Below are 19120 nucleotides of genomic sequence, written 5' to 3' on the forward strand. Positions count from 1 at the left end.
TTTTGCATAAGCTTATGCATAAGCTTTGACGGCAGAGAATTTTTTGTTTCCAATAAGACCTTGACCACCCTTTAAAAACCAACTTGAAGGTCTCTTGGTCTCTCATTTCTAGAGCACCTTCCAGCTTTCTGTGTAAAACAACTCACAAAACTGAACTGCACGAGGGGAGAGGCTGGGCTGCCTGAGCCAGGTCGCTGGCGGTTTAGCGACGTCCCATCTGTCTTCTGACCAGGGCAGCGGGCCCACCCTGCTCGCGAAGGTCTCTCCATCACGCCCTGGAGGTCGGCCCCTGGGGGCTCTGGCCGCTCTCAGGGCCCCGCTTCGTGGAGCCCCCTCCTGGGCGCCGCGGCCCCGCGGGTCTGGATCCGAGCCCCATGCGCTCTCCAGGGGCCTCCGACCCGCTCTCCTAGGGTCTGGGTGTGAAGGCACCCTCCTCCCGCGGGGCCGGGGTGGGGTGCGGGTCTCAGAGAGCACGGGATGGGTGTCTGCGTCACGGCTGCGACCCCAGTCGGGCTTAGGCTTCGCTGTGCACCAGGACGTGTGGCGCGGGTTAGCCAGGGGTCACAGCTTCTTCCTGCCCCCACCCCCCCGCAGGGGAGTGGGAGTCGTGCAGCCCTCTCCTCCACCGCCGGCCTGTCTCCGCAGCCCACGACCCCCAGGACCCCCGCCCCGGTCCTGCTGGGGCCTGAGGACGGGCGGAGCCAAGCTTCACAGCGCCTCGGAACCCCCCCCCCGCCCCCCCCGCCCCCCCCGCCCCCCCCGCCAACCTCTGGGATCCCCTGCAGTCCCTCGGATCGCACAGACCCTCAGAGCCCTGGGGCCTCCCGAACCTCTCCGATCCCCTGCAGCCCCCGGGATCCCACAGACCGCAGGAACCCTTGGCCCCGCAGAACCTCTCGGCTGCCCCAGAACCCGCCCCAAGCCTCCAGACCCCCCGGCCTCAAGCGCGCGGGGGAGAAGGCCCCGAGGTCCGGGTCGCCGGGCGGGGCCCTCGCTGGGATTGGCCGCGTCCTCGATACTTTGTAGCGACCTCGCCTTCCTCGCTGCCCCGCCGCCGCCGCGGCGCCTCCTCCCGAGGTGCGGGCCGAGCACGTGCGCGCCGAGCGCGGAAGTGGGGAGAGGGCGCGGGCGAGGGTGAGTCGGAGGGCGGGGGGCGCGGGGCGCGGGGCGCGGGGCGGGGGTCGCTGGGCGGGGGGCATGGGTGGGCCCCGCGGCGCCGAGAGCGGAGCCGCCGGGGCAGACATCTCGGCCTCCGCGGGGGAGCATCGCCCCGAAAGGTACGCGGGCTCCAGGCCAGAGCCAGGCGGGGGGTGCCTGAGTCAGGCCGCCCGGCAGAGCCACCTGTCCCCGCTCGTCACCCCCGTCCCTGCCCAGGGCCGGGTGCCCTCAGTGTCCGGGGTGCCCCAGGAACCCACTTACTTCCTGAACTCCTGGGTGTGGTCTGCATAGACCTGGCCCTTAGCCTCTTTCCCGCCCTCTCTGGAGCCGGTGGGGGGTCGGCCCTGGAAGAACCTGGGGTCCTGAGAGGAGCCCTTCTCTCGCCGCGTGATCGAAGCCCTGGAGCCTCGGCCCCCTCGGGGGACGCGGGGTGCGGGACCTCCTGCCCGGCGGGACGGGGAGAAACGCGGGGCCCCGAATCAGGATTCGGTGACACGGCACTAAAGCTGGGAAGTGGCTGCGTAGACGGGAGCGCGGCCCCCTGGACCGGACAGGCGGGGCGGGGCTGAAAGAACTGGAAGCTGAGGCCAGCTCTTGTCAGGGGGCGCTCACAGGCCGGTCCCCAGCATCCTGGCGCGCAGATTCTCACCACCTTTGCGGAAAGCAGTTTGGCAGCCTGTACTAAACACGGAGAGGTCCTATAGCACTGCCCTTAACCTCGCTCCCAGGGGTCTGTTCCATAGAAGGAAGAGTAATGGCGAACCAAAGGTGTTATGTTTGAAAAACCAGTGTCTAGCCTGCTGCCTCAGTTCCACGGGTAGGGAGGTGTTTAAACGAGCTACGGCGCCTCCTTTCACGGGATGCTGTGCAGGTCCGTGCGTGTGGACTAGGAAGTATGCTGTGGTACTAGCCAGAGTAAGTGTGGGCATAAGCAGTCTCTCTGCTGCTAGAAATTGGCGCATGTACACATAGTCAGATTGGTATAAAAAAGGAAAATTCACAAAGCCTTCGAGTCTAACTTGCCATAGCTTACACGTGTGGGGGGGCAGAGTAGATGGACCATAGCAGAGTGGGATTTGGGGATGTAATGGATCAGTACTCCCTGCTTGGACACTGAAGCCAGCCCGCTGGGGTCCCCACTCTGGACCTTGAGGGTTGCCGCCCCTCTCAGCCTTGTCTTTGCCTGGCAGAGGGGAACAGCTCAGTTTGAAGGTGGAGGTGCCTCCCCTCAGCAGAACCAGGCACAGGGAGGCCCAGCAGTCTTCATTCCTCTGCATAGTTTTTTTTTTTTTTTTTTTAATTTGTGGCATTAGGGCAACCTTTAAATCTTTGTGTTTTTCAAATACAAGTTTTGGGGTTTTTTTTTTTTTGTTTGTTTTTTTCCCCCAAGATTAAAACAGCTAAAACCAGGTGGTGCTGCTCCTGCTCCCTCAGGCCCCATGGCCCCTCTTTGCAGGAATGCAAACAGTCTGCCCAGGGCACCTCCTGAGTGCTCTGCGAGGCCTTGGCATCCATCTGGCAAAGGCTGGGGAAATCTGATGACCCTAACGTCCACAGTCCCTGCCCTACTGGGCCCCAAGAAGGAGAGATACAGAATGTGATTACCTTGTGTGTAAGAACATGGCGGATGTCAGAGGACCTGGGTGGGGCCTGTGGGAATTCCCGGGGCACCGGGAATCCGTGGAAGCTCCAGAGGAGTGAGGGGGGACTGCTGTAGTGATGGCACCTGGCTCAGTCTGGGCACACAACCAGGGACTAACAGGAAATTTTGGTGAGCATCTGATGCCCCCCGCCTTTTCCAGGGTGAGTTCTTACTATTGCCATGTTACAAGGGCCTGTGGCAGGAGGGACCTTGTGGGGTTGGTCTGAAGATTGACGCATCAGCCTGTGGTGAGTGCTGGCTGTTGTCATGACTGCCCTCTTGTTTGCAGAGGGGCCCAACCTGACTCGGGATGCAGAGCTTCCTGAACCTGCTGAGGGGGAGTGAGGGCTCCGGCCCTCCCTTGGCAGAGCTGGTGACCCTCGCAGGCAGGCTGTGCCGTGACCTCCAGGACGACCCCGCCCAGGTGCAGCCCTTGGTCTCAGCCCTGCTGGACAGCCAGCTCCGCCTGTACTTGCTGGACAACGCGGATGTGGCCCTGGTGTGCGCCCGCGTGCTGGCCCAGCAGGAGCAGCACCAGGACGCCTGCCGGCTGCTGGAGGTAGGACTGGTCTCGGGGGGTGCACAGAGACAGGCAGCTGCTGCCATCCCACACGATGGGAATGCCCGGAAGTCAGCAACAGCCTGGCGAGGGGTGCTGTGCACCGAGTGGGGTGGTCCACTCTCACTTGACTAAGTCTGACTAGGCTGGTAATGCGAGACCAAAGTATTCACTTGTCGAATCCATATGGAGTGGGGGTCCTGGCTTGGAGAACTGGCATCTAAGTCAGCGAGACAGACAGTCAGACCCAGATCTCAGCCCCTTAGCTGCAGGTCGGCCATCAAGAACTTTGAAAGGAAAAGTCTTTGTCACTCATCTGGTGGTACTTGGAACCTCAACTCATTTGACCTCAAAACCTGACCTGCATTGATGTGAAGCTATTTATGGTCTTTATTTATTCCCTTAATGTGACTGTGGTACATCTGGCTTCCTAAATACTGGTATGTTTGATTCTGCGGTGCTGCCTGCCCCAGATTACACTGGCGTGGTGCATACTATGTAGTACATACCAGTACTTCCTATAATCTGAGAAGTTCTGAATTCCAAAATACTTCTGGCTCAAAGGTTTTCAAATAAGGGATTTATGGGCGAGTTTTTCCCTCTTTCACCCCATATTACAGTCCATGCTGAGTTTACAAGATACTCAATTCTTTCCAGTTCTTTTTATTTCCACTCCTCACCCCCCCAAGCCATGTGATGTCCTCTTGGCCACTCTCCCTATGTCCTCTCCTGCTCCCTTGATCTGTTCCTCACGTATCGGCCAGAGAGAGTTTTAAAACTGCAGATGGGACCACGGTGTGCGCCTGCCTGCGATCTGAGTCTGCCTGCTCCACAGGCTCATCTCCAGACTCAGCCCCGGCTTCCTCCACAGTGACTGTGCCAGCTTCCTTGCTGTTCCTAGAACTCCTGAGATATTTCTTTGTCTTAGGACCTTTGCATGTGCCATTCCCTCTGCCAGAGGCTGGTGCTTGGCTCTTTGTGTGGCTGGTGCCTTCTTACCTTTCTGGTTTCTTCTTTAAAGGTCACCCTGTCTAGGCACTGCTCCCTTATTCTCCAGTACAGCCCCTCGTTCCCCCCTCTGTTGCTCCTTCCTCAGTTCATAATTAGAAGCCTATTTATTTGTCAGCCTGTGTTTCGTGTGCCTCCTGGTTCTGCACCGCAGGCCCCAATGATGGAGGAGCCGCCTTGGTTTGGCTCATTACAGGATTCTCAACACCCAACGTGACACATGCAACATAAGAGGGGCTTGGTTTTTCAAATCCATCAAAATAAACGGATGAAGTGAACAAACAAGGGAACACACAGCTGGAGTCGTAATACCTGCTGTGAAGGCAGTCGGTGATGAAGTGTGTGAATGACACCAGCGATGAAAACTCCCAGGAGAGGGTACAAACTCAGTCAGAATGATCCAGAAGTCTCTGAGGAGGTGACGTGTGGCTGAGACCTGAGTGATATGATGGGCCACCACGCCAAGAAAGGGCATCTTTGGCTCAGGGCCAAGTCCTGTGGGCAGGGAGGGTCCCGTATGGGTTCCTTGACCTGTGCCCTCAGCCGATGGCTGCATCCAGGCTGGAGATGGCAAGCCGCAGCCCAGCACAGTGGGCTTTGTCTGATGCTGTGGAGAGAAAGCTAGATGATTCCCAGTACCTCCCTCCGCAAGATGGTTCTGGGAACACTGGAGTTAAAGGCAAGAACCACACACACTGACCACAGGGGCTGTGTCCCAGGGGAGGCCAGTGCTGGGTGTCCTTGGCCATCTCCAAAGTCTGGGCATGGGAATAAGTCACAGTGGATCGGTGAGCTGTCACCGGGCACAGACCTGGACCCCTCCATCCCACTTGGCTCAGAATGCGCTCGCTGAGCACCTAGGGGCTCAGCCCTGCTTGGTGGGAGAAAAAGGCCATTCACGTAAGACATGGGTCAATCCTCAGACCCTCAAATCTGACTGTGTGGTTCTAATCGCAGCTCTGCCTCTCTGTGCTGTGTGGCCACAGGCCAGTTACTGGCCTTCCCCTTGCCTCGTGCCCCTCACCTGTAGGGAGTGACTGAGAGCTGTGCTGACCTCATGTGCTTCATGGGAGGGTTGAAGGGCAGAGGTGAGTGGGTGGCCGGTGGGGCCACCAGGGTCACTATGGAACCTGGTGGGGATTGGCATGCTGGTCATATGGCTCCTGCCCTTATGGCTTGGCGCATCAATGAGCAGCTCCTCCCAGGGTCAGGTTGGGTCAGATGCCGGTACTCCAGGGTGGGCGAGGGTGGCCAGGTCTCAGGAGGCTTTCTCGGTAGGGTTGCCGGGTGCCAGGAGGCAGCCAGGAGCTGGTGCAGCTCTGGAATGACATTCACTACCGTCTAGTCATGAAGAGGCTGGGTGTGGCCACGCTGACCCCGGTGCAGAAGTTCCGCTGCAGGAAGAGGTACACTGCTGGCCTTCATTTGTGCTTATTCTCTGCGGCTCCCAAGGGATGTGCTGTCCAAAACCACAGAACGGCTGAGGTGAGATAGAGGAAGGGAGATCAGGGCCAGAAAAGTCAGATGAAGCAGTAACAGTCAAAAGGTAACAGGCTCACCTGCTGCCAGCGTGCCCGACTTGGAGCCATGCTCTCCACCTCTCAGCCGGCCGTGGCCTATTCCTGCCTGCACCTCTGGGGCAAGGAGAGCCAGCTGTTCCCAGGAGCGAGGCAGAGTTCCAGCTGTAGCAGGAGCCACTGCCCACCAGTGAGGCCCCCAGGGAGGGAGTCAGTGGGTGGGCACCTCACCTCACTCTCGTCTTGTCTCCTCCTCCCGTGGGAGCCACCCAGCACATGTGCCTCAGGGCATCTAGTCCCCACTGTCAGGCTCTGCAGGTGGCCCAGCCTGAATCCCAGCACTGCCCCTCAGGGCTGCAGGACCTTTTAAAGAGAGATAAAGATGAGAGTGCTGCAAGCATTAGATGAGATACATGCCTGGCATGTGATGGATGTTGAACAGATGTTAATACTAATTACCACCATGACCATTTTCAGCACTGAGTAAGCAGTGTGACTACTAATTATTATTATTACTGTCATTACCAGTCATGGATGAGGAAACTGAGGCATAGAAAGGTTAGTAACTTGCCTAAGGTTGCATACAGGAGAGATGCAAACCCAGCACTCCAGCCCAGACACTGAGATGGTAGAGCCTTTGTTGTTGATCTTGGGTGTTCCCCACTGGCCAGGAGGGGCTTCAGATCTTGCTTTGAGCTCCTGACAGCTCAAGCGGCAGAGGATTCCTGAGCCATGAGCCCTGGTTGATGGCCTGGTTACTGGGAGAAAAAGAGATGGATTTCTTTTGGACCAAATAGAGTGAGATATGTCCTGGAAGCCTGGCAGCTAATCAGCATTGGGGTCTTCAGGGATGCAGTCATGTCCCTCCATTTGGTGCTGACGGCCTGCCAGAGTGCAATTCAGTGAAGTAAATGATTTGGGGACCAGCATGCAGAGTTTGTGGAGAGGTCCCTGATTGCTGGGTGCCACTGGAGGTGTTGGTGATATAGACTGGGACCTGCTCTCCTGGAGCTGATGTTGGGTGTGGATGATGGACGGTAGACAAGGAAACAAGGGAGGTCCCATAATTCAGAGTGAGGAGCACTAGATGGAGAATGCATTCAGAAGAGGACTGTGACTCATTGCTTCTTTGCTCTGGGGAAGGGGCTGCAGCACAGGTCTGTCCCAGCTTTGGAGGAGAGGCCTGAGCACAGACGGCAGTCCCTGGGGGCATAAAGAGGGAGTGACATGGGAGTTACAGCAAATGCTCAGTGCAAGAGCAGAGGCAGGAGGTTCTTAGCATCTCTGGGAGTGGCCAGAGAGGGGTTGTGTCGGGACAGATTTTGGAGTATTTGCTGATGGGTTGGATGTATTGGAGGAGGTAAGACAGAATGAAGCTGGACTCCAGGGCTCCTGGCTTGATTGGCTGGAACGTGGTGGTTTGTCACCGAGATACACAGCATGTGGGCTGGGGCAAGATCTGGAGAGTCGGGGACCGAGCTCCATTTGGTTTGTGGGTGTGTGGCATGCATTTTTGACATCCATGGGGATTTGCTCAGTTGGTGTTTGGATATCAAGTTTTGTATGGATAGGTGCTATTTGTTTATATGTCACTTTTTTCTTTTGGAAAAATTCAAATATATACAACAGTAAAGAGAATAGCATAAGCAACCTCAACATCCTCATCATCCAGTTTCAAGAGTTATTGGCCATTGGTTAGCTTTGGCATCTCAGTGAGTGGTCCTGGAAACCCTGGTGAGACCACTGTGAGAGTGTGGAGCACAGTACGGGCTGAGCTGACGCTGGGCCCCTCCCTTGTTCAGGGGACAGACCCCTGGGATTTGTAGCACACAGCCAGGCAAGGAGGAGTGGCTAGTGAGACGTGAGGCAGTCCAGGGAGCGTGGTGTTTGGGAGCACATGAACTGCATCCAGGAGAAGGGGTGTCTGTAACCACCTCCTCACTGTCCTCATCCAGGAACCCACCGCCCCCCTCCCTCTGTCCGGGCGGCCTGAAGAGCCGGAACTTTCCCAGAGAGGTTCGCCAGAAGCTGCATGATTTCGCTTCGGGAGTGAGCGCTAACCCCAGTAAGGCTGAGCGGGTAAGAGCCGACAAGACGGAGGCCAGCTAACCCTCCCCTTAGCTGCCACTCCATCCTTAAGGGACCCTCCACCCTCAGTTGTCCCCTCACCCTTAGGTGACACTCCACTCTTAGGGGACACCATCGTTAGGAGATACCACCACCCTTAGGTGACAGTCCCTTAGGCAACACCAGCCTTACCCCCGCCCCCGGCCTCCCGAGTGGTCTGTCTGCCGGGGCACTGGTGGTCTCCGCCTCTCCTTGAACTCTCATGGGAACAGGAGCTCGTTGGCGTGCAGCCCCTGGCCGTCCAGCGGGCAGACGTAAAGCCTTTTGTTTCCTCACGTGGGGTCATAATATCCCCAGTCGGTGTGGCTTCAACAGATGTTCACTGAACACCCACTGCGGCCAGGCCCGGGTACCAGGGTGAGAAGAGTCGAGTATCTGCCTCCGTGGAGCTTCCCGCGTCGGGCAGGCAGATGGCCGCGGAGCCCAGTGCCTGCCGAGGCTCGTGGGCGCCGTCCCCGGTCCCTGAAAGGAGGAGGGATGCGCGGGGTGGGGTAAGGTCGCGAGAAGAGGCCAGGTGGGCAGGCGGGAATTTCGCGGGGTTCAGAAATCTGGGCCCGCTCTTTTCACCGGCGTCTTTGCGCTGTCTAATCAGCGGGGCTCTTCTGTGTTTGCTCCACCCACTTCTCTCCCCATCCAATCATCAGAGCTGTCCCAGCGATCGCCCCTCCCGCATCTCTCTACTGTCCAATCGGCATGGTTCTCCTAGTAGTCACCCCGCCCACCTTTCTCAGCCCTCCAATCCAGCGCTCTGCGCCGTGGGCAGTGGACGGCTGGGGGTGGGGCTGTCTCTTGAGAAGGTTGAAGGCGCAGTTTGCTCGAGGCGATCGCGGGCCGGCGCGCCCACGTGGTCTGGGTGCTGGCGGCGGGAAGCTCCGGCTCCGCCGGTTCTGCCCGAGTCCCCCCTCTCTGGGTGGCCGTCTGCGGGGTCCGTCGGCGCCCGGCCGCTCCCTGTCCCCGGCCCGCGGAGAGCCTTCCCGGTGGGGCCGCCGGGAGCGGGGCTAGAGGCCGTGTCGTTCGGGCAGGAGAGGCTGGCCTCGGAGACGAGCCTGAGCGCGGAGCAGGTCTACAACTGGTTCGCCAATTACCGGCGGCGCCAGCGGGCCCTTCTCCAGCGCGCGGAGCCAGCCCCGGACGCGGCCGCAGACGCCGGCGCGGGGGCGAGGGGCCCGGTCGCCCCGCGGCCGTCAAGTTGCCCCGACCTGGGTTCCGGACGTGGGGACCGGCCTCTGTGGTCAGGTGAGTGGCCCGAGGGCCCCGGCACCCTCTCAGGTCTGGGGCCAGGCCTAGGTAGGGCCCCTCTGGTGCAGGGGCAGTCCCCCCACCCCAGTCCGCACGTTCGGCTTTCAGCCTGTCCGGAGCGAGACCGCTGAAGCAGAGGCTCGGATTGGGCTCAGGGTGGGCCCAGGCGGGGCTGCGGCCGCCCTTTCGCGTTTAGAGGTTACTTTGGGGCCAGGGCCACAAGTCAGTGAGTAGATTTAGGAAGTGAGCCAAACGCCAGGCTTTAGGGTGTCCTGGGTTCAGATCAAGGGACAAACAAAGAATTTTGGGATGCTTGGGTGGCGACACCGTTTTCAGGCCAGCGGGGCTGCTCTTAACCTCCTGGGCAGGCGGCTGGGGCTCGAGCATCGCAGAGCCCCGTTCCCATCTGATTGGCTTTCAGGAGGACGCGAAGAAAATGGGCCTGTACAGTCCCCGGAGACCACCCAAGAGCCATGGGAGCCGCTGGCCCTGTCCCTGGACTTTTCTGGAGATGAGACTATGCCAAAGCCACTGGCTTCCAGGTACTGCCATTCCCACAGGCTGTGTGACCATCTCCTTGTTCAGCTCCCCCATCCTCGGTCAGAGACCTGGCCTGGCGTGGAATTGCTGGGGCACACACTGGGACCAGGTCAGTGACAGCTGAGCACAGACAGCTGTGACCCCAGGGGTAGTGGGGCCACTGGCAAGGAACCTACTTCAGGGACCTGCACACTTCCTCCTTGGAGCCTGTTTCACAGCCTGGCTTCATGTATATTTTGGAGAATGGAGAAGACAGCTAGGAAAACGTGCAGATCTGCCTCCTGAAGGCAAGTTCAGCTGTCTTTGTGGTTTGTTTATTTCTAGTATTTTCTGTGGTTTGTATTTCTTGAGTTCCTCCTACCAGGCACTGTCCAAATGCTTTCCCTTGCTCTACAAGGCACAAACCTGGTGCAAGGGTAAGGCAAGTGCTGGCCAGCAGCAGGACTAGGGGTCAGGCCCAGGCTTGTGTAACCATCAAGCTGTGCACTCTTTTTCCACTTAGTGCTGTGATATCAGCTTCTCTCGTGACAGTACTGGGGCCTGGCACCTCATATCCAGGCTGGCTCTGACCTGGTGTGTGACCTCAGACAGATTCCTGTAACCTCACAGTGCCTCGCTTCTTTCACCTGTGAAATGGGGCTAGCGATAGGACCTGCCCTGCAGGTTGTTGATAAGATTATAGGGGTGGTGGTAGGGAGGTGTTGACAAAAGACAAGGGCACTATCCGAGACACAGTGAGCATTTGTGGAATGTTAATTCTTTAAATTATTATCAACTGCTGCCTCATATTCCTTTAGATAGTCATTATCTGTTCATTCCACTGTTAGGCTTAGCCTATTCATTTTCAGCATTCAATATTGTTGAACAATGCTTTATTGAAGGTCCTTGTACATAAACTGCTAACGTATCATAGGTTTCCAGTAATAGTGTTCTTTAAGTGTCTCTAGAACCCTTGCAGCTGCAGGGAGAACAGTGAAGGCAGCGTGACTAGGGATGTGCTGGGTGATTAGGGATGTCAGTTGCTGAACTGATTCAGGAACCCAGATTTCCAAACTGGGCTGGAGTCTCCTCCCAGGCCCCACTGCCCCGGCCTGAGGAGCCTCTGCCCACCAAGGGATGGTGTCCACTGTGTTCCCCAGGTCTCTGCAGGGTGCTGAAATATACCAGGAGGGGCCTGGCCACGGTCCTGCCAGTCTCCCCACCGTCTGCCCTGGCTCTGGCCTCTGCCCTCTGGCTGCCAGCAGTGACATGCTGGACCCCTCGCTGGCTGCCCCTGAGTCATGGCTGATGTCCCTTGCACTGGCGTCCTCCAAAGAAGTTTCCTTCCAGACTGGGCAGCTGGTCCACGGTCACGGGCTGGACTTCATGATGCGCCCCGCAGATGCTGCCGTGTCTGTGTCCATCGCTGCCCTCAGTGAGCCCAGCCCCACAGGTGGGTCCACTCCAGACAGACCATGAGTTTCTGCACCAGACGCTACAGCTACTTGTGTCCCATTTGAGGGGGCAGAAGTGCGCAAGGGTCAGAACTTTCTGCTTGAATCCCACGTGTTTGATTCAGGTCAGAACTTTCCACTTGATCCCACAACCAGTGCAGTTAGAACAGAAGCTTGTCCTGCAAACATCCCAGATACTTCTCGTTATTTTATTTTGCAAAATAAGATATACACGTCTGGAAAATAAGACAGTGAGGAAAGAGCTAATGAAATGAACCAGCTGCCACCCCTGCACTTTCCAGTCTAGTCCACCTCGCTCGCCGTCCCCGTGGCTGCAGCTGAGGAGAGCTGAGCTGCTTAGCTCTCCCTCCTCCACTCATCTCATCTCATGGTGGAAATATTTTAATTTCTCTCTTAGTTATCATAGTAGATATAAATACCTTTAAAGAATACATGTTTAGATATGTATTTCATCCACCAAATACAGTAACATCTTGTGACATCCCACTGAGCTAACATCTGTTGCCAATCTTCCTCTTTTTGCTTTAGGAAGATTGGCCCTGAGCTAAGCTCTGTGCCAGTCTTCCTCTATTTTGTATGTGAGTTGCCGCCACAGCATGGCTTGACAAGTGGTGGAGGTCCAAGCCTGGAATCCAAACCAGTGAGCCCAGGCCACTGAAGTGGAGTGCTCCAGACTTAACCACTGTGCCACAGGGCTCACCCCAACATCCCACCTTTTAGTGAGGATATTGGCACTATGAAGTCAGCCTTTCACCAAGATTTCCCAGTCTTCTATGGTAATATATATGTTGTCTTAGAGTTTCCAGTTGCCTTTTTTTCTTACATTGCCTGCTTTTATCACATCCGTCAGTCCCCTCTGAAGACTTGCTGCTGGGAGCGCTCCTTCCCCATTGAGTGATGTCTCCCTGGGTCTGGGACGGAGCTGTCATCCCAGAGCTCATTGAATCGCTTCCCTGGGTTTGCTCCAGTGTTTCCTGAATTGCAGATCTTGTTCTTTCTTGACTCCTGTTAAATTGGAGAATGCCTTCAATTAACTTTGCAAGAAAGGGTGCCTGTAAGATAAATTTTCTGAGTCCTTTCATGTTCTGAAATTGTCTTTTATCTTCCCTCACATTTGATTAGCAGTTTGCTAGGGACAGAATTCTGAGTTTAAAATACTGTTTCCCTTCACACTTTGAAGGCATCATATCAGTGTGGCGTCTAGTGTTGTGGAGAAGTCACACTTTCCCTGGTGCTTACTCCCTTACAGGTTGCCTGGGTTTTCTTTCCTGGAGTTTTTTTTTTTAAGTCTTGGCGTTCTGAAATTTCATAGTGATGGTCCTAGGTGTGAGTTTTTTTAAATTCGCTGTGCTGTTAAGCCTTTCAATTTAAAGAACAAGAGAACAAGTTCTCCTTTAAGCTGTGTGCATTTGTTATAATATTCTTTGATAGTTTCTTTGATAATTTTCTCCCTCCATGTTCTCAGTTTTCTTTTTAGAGCCCCGACGTTATTTGGATGTTGGAAATCCTAGACCAATCTCCCCAAATGCTTTTTTTTCTTATATTTTCCTTTCCTTTTTATTGTATGTGTTTTTGGTTTTCATTTATTTGTGAGTTTTTTTGCTGAGGAAGATGTGCCCTGAGCTAACATCTGCTGCCACTCTTCCTCTTTTTGTATGTGAGCAACTGCCGCAGCCTGGCCAGTGATGGACGAGTGGTGTAGGTCCACGCCCAGGAACCAAACCTGGGCCACCAGAGTGGAGTGCACCGAACTTAACCACTAGGACACTGGGGCTGACCCTGGGGGAGTATTTCTTAAACTCTGTCTTCCAGTATTTTATTTTGTTTTAACACCTTTGTTTTGACAGTTATATATTCTAAGAAAATTCTAAGCTCTCATCTCTGAATTTTCCTTTCTTAATAGATCTTGTTACTTTTTATAGATGCAATATTTTATATTTCTCTGAGTATCTTAATTAGATGTTTCAAAAAACTATGCTATGTTGTCTGAAGGCAGGAGTACTGGGGCTGTGGATGTTGGCCTTTCCTTACATAGGGCAGGTGAGGGGCCACAGAGAGGAAGGAACCTGGGGACTCGTCCTCTGGGGCAGCTTTTCAGTGTGACCACATTGGTCTTTCGTTTCTTGCTGCCCATTTTTTTTTCGCTCTCAGAGACTCATATTTGCTTGTCCGTATTTGCTGACAAGGCTGGAGTGGGGACACTCAGGGGCCGACTGGCACTGGGACCAGGGGAGCTGGTCTTCACACCAGGTGCGGCCCCTGGGCAGGTGGTGCTCTCTGGGAATTGGCGAGCTTCCCTGCTGACTGCCGAGCACCAGGACGGAGCCTGCTCGCCCTCACTGCTCCCTCCCTCCCTTCAGGCTCAGCCCCTGCCCTGCGTTCAGATGCCCTACCATCATGGGACTGTACTTGTGCCTGAGTCTGCAGGACTGGACACACCCAGCTGCTAATTACCCCCCCACCGTGACGCTCCCTTTGTTCTTAGCTTGTGGCTTTTTACTTCTCTTTCTTTTGATGAAGAAACTATAACCCATTGGTCTATTATGTTTGAACCAGAAATGTTCAAATTAGCACTTGAGCTGTGTTTCATGTGCCTCACATTATCTCTAGAGTTCTGCAGGAAGGAGGACACAGCAGAAAGTGGAGGTAGAGTCACATAGCAAATGGCCAGGAAGGCTCCCTGGTCTGAGAAGATTTGGGCAGCTGGCCGGCAGGAGGGAGGGCAGTGTGAGCCTGACCTGCTTGCCTGTGATTCTGGCTCTGAGGTCAGGGACTCTTAGGTTAGGTTTACCACCTGGTAGGCTCAGCACAGAAACGAACCTTCCTTCTCAGCTCACTTTGCTCCTAAATGTCTGTCAACCCAGAACTGATCAAATCCACAGTGGCTTGTCTTTAAAAGTGTAAGGCATTCTGAGATATTCTCTGAAACGTCTTAAGTTGAGAGAGTGAAATGAGGTAGTGACACCTTGCACCTCAGTGAAATCATGGTGAAACCTAAGAGAAAAGCTAAAAATGAAAACAGCCAAGGGCTGGCAGCCCAGCCTTTGATGAACCAGCACGAGAGATCCTGAGAGAAGTGGACTGTGCCCGCCCCGTCCTCCATGGCAGCAGCGGTGTGGACAGATGTGGGTTCCCAGTGTTTGCTGCTGGGGGCCGGTGTGAGGTCTGGAATGACAAAGGAAAATTGGAAGTCAGCAAAATTTGACTTCGTTTTGGTCTCTGGAATCCTGAGGAGGCCACTGAGGTCAGCAGTAGTGGCTGTTCCCTTCTCGGAGAAGGAGGCTGAGGCCTGGGGCTGGGAGGCTGGACGCTGCCTCTCTGGGCAGGTCTTGGTCAGGCTGCATGTGGGCTGTGCTAGCTCCTCCCAGCACTGGGATATGAAATTTCTTCCCAATCAGGATTTGCGGCCCCGCCCAGTGGCAATCCCCAGAGCACGTACCTGGAGGAGTGTCCAGGCACGAGTGGTGGCCAAGCAGAACGACAGGAGGGCAGCTTCCTGGTGACACAGCCACCGCCACCGGCTCCTGAATTCATCCTCACCCAGAGGTAAGCCCCACAGCGCCACCGGGCTCTGGCGAAGCTTTCTACGGTTTCTTTTTCTGTGGTAAGGGTAGTGCCTGGTTTATAGACTCACCGTCTCAGACGGTGCAGATTGAGTCCCTTCCTTCTCGGTTTCTGGACACTACACAGTTCCCCTGGCCTGCATCTACCAAAAGAAGAGGGTGGTTTTTCCCTTAGACAGAAGAACACCTGCAAACATCAGAGCAGACATGGGCCTCCATCTGGGGATGCTGCTCAGGCCTCACTTCTTCCCTAAGATCTCCCTGGTCCCCAGCAGCCTCTTTCTAGCATTTTCTTTTTCTCAGACAAAGGATTTCAGAGTTTCTGAGCAGCATAAAGATCCTGATTTTATATTCCACGTTGTGGTTTTGAAGGGGCTTGGAAAGGCTTGAACAGCCTACGTGCTATGGACTGTGGTCTGTGGGGACCAGGACAACAGGCCAGGAGACTGCAGAGGCAGAGAGGAGGGACGGAGGAGCGTGACAGGTCCTCTGGTGGAGAGGGACTCTCCATGGGGGCTGCCAGGACCAGGTCCCCAGGGTTCAGGGTCTCCCTAATCTGGGAGCTGAAGGCCAGGTGCCTAGTGAGGGGAGAATTACAGGGGACTTGCGAGAGGCGGGGGGCAGTCCCCCGGCACAGGCTCTGCTGAAACAGCCAGACGGCGAGAAAGTCCAGGCCGGGCAGATGGACTCGCTTCTCCATTTGTGATGGGGAGCTGTGACGGAGCACATTGCACCACAGGGTCCCCTCGTGGCTTGCTTGGCCTTCACTGGCCGTCCCACCCTTGGACTCTGATGCCCCAGCCCATCTTTGCTCTGATCTAATGACCTTGATTTTTTCTTTAAAAACAGCTTCATTGAGGTGTAATTGTATACAGTAAACCAGCATGTTTAGATGGTACAAATGACGGTTTTCTGAAACCATAATGGTGCTGAAGGTCATGAGCCACATAGGTCGTTCCCACCCCCCTCAACCCCCCACCCCCAGGACCACGGATCTAATTTTTTTAGCTGCATTTTCCAGAATTTTGTATGGACGAAATCAGACAGTAGGTACCCTTTTTCAGTCTGGCTCCTCTCGCTTGGCCTTGCTGCTTCGAGGTTCACCCCTGGAGCTGCGTGTACCCGCAGTTCTCCCTCTTACTGCTGAGTCCTGTTCACTGAGGTGGAGGGACCACAGTTTGTCGACCCTTCAGCTGTTGGCGGCCTTTTGGGAGTTCCAGTTTTGGCCGCTGTGAGCACTCCTGGACACGTGTCAGTCTGCATGTTTGCCGTCATGTCCCTGGGCACGTGTACACCTAGGAGTGGACTGGCTGGCCTTTGCCTTTTTTGAGGAACTGCCACTGTTGCCCTGAGTGGCTGCACCTGTCACCTTTCCTGCTCTCCCTGCTCCTCCGCCTGATTTGGTCCTAATGGCCTCTTGTCTCCTTTACACCCCAGGCCTGTCCCTTCTTTGTGGCCTTTCTTCCTTCACGTTTGTGCTTCCTGTCCCCTTCTCTGTGAGTCTGCTCTGACATGCTCTCTGACCCACCTGAGCCACCTGCTCGAGGTGTCACACCGGCCCCTCGAGTAGCCTGCATACCTGAGAGCCCTGCGGGAGGAGACAGTTTCTGAAGAGTGTCCAGTGCCTGCAAGGGCTCCTGATGTGCACAGAGCTCTCAGGTCATGTTGTCCAGTAAGTGGACAGTGTGACCTGGTACTCCCTTGAAACAGGGCCCAGCCATGACACGTCCCTTTTCCAGCCCCCCAGAGCTGACACCGGCCCCGTCCACCTTCCTTGGCCCTGTGTCCGCCATGGAGCTGAGCCAGCCCCTGCCCTCCAGCCAGGTGAGGCCCTCCTGTGACCGTGGGTTTCCCTCCTAAGTACTGGATCCTCAGCTGGTGCCTTTGGAGTGAGTAAGTCAGGCAGAGATGAGCAGGCGGCAGGGATGCCTCGAGGCTGGAAGAGTGGAATGGGAGCTGCGGGGCAGGTGTCTGGGGCAGTGTTTCTTACTGAGTCCAGAGGTGGTGCGTCCCAGGGTCAGAGGTGCCCCGGTGGGAAGGCGGGGCCAGGCAGAGGGTGCCTCCATGTATAACGCTATGTTGGCTTTCCAGGTGCAGTGGCCCGATGGCCAGGCCTCCAGCGATGCCTTCTGGGGAGCCAGGGTACTACTTGAGCTCTCGGGGGGCAGCCTGGGCTGAGCTGCCCCTCGGGAGCCCAGCCACTGCCCCAGGGGAGCAGGTGTAACATCCAGCCGTTCAACACAAGTTAGAGAGTTTTATCCAGACTGAAAAAAGGAGGTCCCCCAGAGTTCCCTTGGGGTTCTGCTGAGAAGCACTGAGGGCTGTGTAGCCCCTTGCCATGTTCGAATAGTTTGGTTGTCAGCGGAAGCATTTGAGAAATGTTCATGAGATGAGGAGTGAACGGTGGGTCTGCTCCCCTCAGGCCGCGCAGATCACAGGGTCCAGCTCCTGGGCAGGTTCTGAGCAGTGGGGCCTTTCTAGAGAGAGGAAGATGTGCCGCTGCTGGCCGCCTCCCCCTGTCCTGTGACAGGCTAAACTCCCCCAAGTTAACTTGGCGAGTGAGGCCTGGGCAGCGTTCTGACATTTCTGTGTCTGGGGAGCTTCTACCAAGAGGCGGAAGTGGCTGCAGATGGGCCAGGCGGGGTGGGCCAGGGTGCACTTCCCTCACATTGTCATCCATTTTGTTTGCCAGACAAATGTTGTATTCAATTAAAGTTATATGTTCTGATCTCCCCCCTTTTATTCACTTACTTATGTCCTGGACACCCACCCCCGTCAGTCGCTGGCCAGCATTTCATAGCATGCATGTGCAGTAACCGATGCATCAGTAGCATTGTTTCTAGTGTCTCCATTGTGTAAGGAGACTTCTCGGCCATCTGCTCTTTATCTAGTTATTTTGTTGTGGGAACAAGGAATTGCCCTGGTGGTGAAATGGTTCTGCCCAAGCCCACAGTGCCCCGGGCGCCAAGTGTGGTTCATCCTGGTGCATCTGCCCCCCTCTACATGGGTGACTTTGAGACTTAGGACTGTCATCTCCAGGAATAGGCCCATGATGCTCGCCTCCCCCATCGTGTTAGTCGACAGATGTGTCCTGAGCAGCTTGTGTGGAACAACAGGGAGCGGTCAGGTTTGTACCTCGGGGCTCACAGGAGTGCGCAGGCAGTTACGCAGTTGCAGATGCAGTGATGTGAAGTGAGGGGCTGCTGAGAACCAAAGGTGTGTGGGAGCGCTTGAAAGATGAGATGTTGGGAGCTTGTGGGGGTGTGGGGGCATCTCAGCTGGGACCTGTGCTCAGCCACCACAGCTCAAGGGCCCTCGACCTCTCCCTCCTTCACCCCAACTCTGCAGACCTAACACCCATCGCATCCCGCCTTTATCACCAAAACCGCATGTCTGAGCAGCAGTAACAATATATATACTTCCACTTAGGGACGATCACCTTCCACGCTCCTGAAAACCACAGATATTTCAGGACCTTGAGGGTATTGTGCTAAGTGAAGTAAGGCAGACAGAGAAAGACAGATAGGTATGACTGCTCTCAATGTGGAAGGTAAACAAACAGATGCAGAGAACAGATTGCTGTTACTAGGGGGGAAGGGGTGGGGGAGGGTGAAAGGGGTGAAGGGGCACAGGTGTACAGTGGCGGATGGAAACTAGACTTTGCTGGTGAACACAATGCAGTCTACAGAATCCAAAATATCATAATTTACACTTGAAACTTATACAGTGCTATAAACCAATGTTATGTCAATAAAAACAAAATAAAATAAGTACTCAATGGTAGTACAACACTTATTTTATTACAGAAAATGTACCTATCCTAGAAAATGGTGTTTATCGGGGTTTAGGGAAACTAAAGCTCAGGGAACAGGAAGGAGCCGACTGCCGCCTCTCGCCTGTGTGTGCACCTTGCAGCTGGACCAAGTGCGGCCGTAGCTGATCGTTACCCAGCACAGGCAGAGATGAGTAGACAGCCCACACCTCCTTCCACCGTGTCAGTGTTTCTTTCATTTTCATTTTGACTCTGATCTAACACTGGACCTCTCACATGTTCAAATGTCACTGCTAGTAAAGTAAAATGTCACCTTAATGCAATAAGTAGGATCCAAAAAATGCAACTGTGTAAAGTATAGGGTCTTATTGCATGGTACATGAAAAATACTCTGCTATGGGTCATTAGCATCACAAAAAGCACAAAAGTAAAGATACTAAAACTTACACTGTTTACAACTGAATTACATCCCGAGTAATCAAGAGCTAGTCTCTCCCTAACCCCCGTCCCAGCAAATGAGGACCCTAGCCACCCCAACGTG

At 55.2% G+C, this 19120-nt stretch overlaps 1 protein-coding gene and 1 long non-coding RNA gene across 10 annotated transcripts; one reads left to right on the forward strand and one right to left on the reverse strand.

Moving 5' to 3' along the window:
• The first annotated feature begins 1022 nt into the window (after window positions 1-1022).
• ANHX (anomalous homeobox) lies at window positions 1023-17539 on the forward strand. 3 transcript variants are annotated; one of them, XM_070629457.1, is made up of 10 exons: window positions 1023-1134; window positions 3090-3359; window positions 5646-5773; window positions 7840-7963; window positions 9034-9247; window positions 9672-9792; window positions 10930-11222; window positions 14643-14790; window positions 16547-16631; window positions 16899-17539. In XM_070629457.1, the coding sequence occupies exons 2-10, from the start codon at window positions 3111-3113 to the stop codon at window positions 16983-16985; spliced, it is 1449 nt and encodes a 482-aa protein (XP_070485558.1). In that variant the 5' UTR covers window positions 1023-1134; window positions 3090-3110; the 3' UTR covers window positions 16986-17539. The 3 variants fall into 3 exon arrangements, with proteins under 3 accessions (XP_070485558.1, XP_070485556.1, XP_070485557.1); XM_070629455.1 differs by having other exon boundaries at window positions 1091-1134; window positions 8327-9247; XM_070629456.1 differs by lacking the exons at window positions 1023-1134; window positions 3090-3359; window positions 5646-5773; window positions 7840-7963 and having other exon boundaries at window positions 8307-9247.
• On the reverse strand, window positions 4003-8621 carry LOC103543634 (uncharacterized). 7 transcript variants are annotated; one of them, XR_011542523.1, is made up of 7 exons: window positions 8144-8621; window positions 6456-6642; window positions 6116-6247; window positions 5927-6001; window positions 5422-5826; window positions 4680-4974; window positions 4003-4265 (listed from the first exon to the last, which is right to left on the reverse strand). It is a non-coding gene; the product is annotated as an uncharacterized lncRNA (long non-coding RNA). The 7 variants fall into 7 exon arrangements; XR_011542521.1 differs by having other exon boundaries at window positions 5392-5826; XR_011542527.1 differs by having other exon boundaries at window positions 5706-5847.
• Window positions 17540-19120: the final 1581 nt, after the last annotated feature.

The sequence above is a fragment of the Equus przewalskii genome, chromosome 7 (assembly GCF_037783145.1).
Source record: "Equus przewalskii isolate Varuska chromosome 7, EquPr2, whole genome shotgun sequence".
In the NCBI taxonomy this organism is placed as follows: Eukaryota; Metazoa; Chordata; class Mammalia; order Perissodactyla; family Equidae; genus Equus; species Equus przewalskii.

Bases quoted from the DNA above. Each gene is read 5' to 3' on its own strand.
- ANHX (XM_070629455.1), top strand. From the start codon at position 8,422: ATGGCCGCGGAGCCCAGTGCCTGCCGAGGCTCGTGGGCGCCGTCCCCG. The intron at 11,223-14,642 runs GTGGGTCCACTC...CTTCCCAATCAG, and splicing joins CAGTGAGCCCAGCCCCACAG to GATTTGCGGCCCCGCCCAGT. The intron at 14,791-16,546 runs GTAAGCCCCACA...TCCCTTTTCCAG, and splicing joins GAATTCATCCTCACCCAGAG to CCCCCCAGAGCTGACACCGG.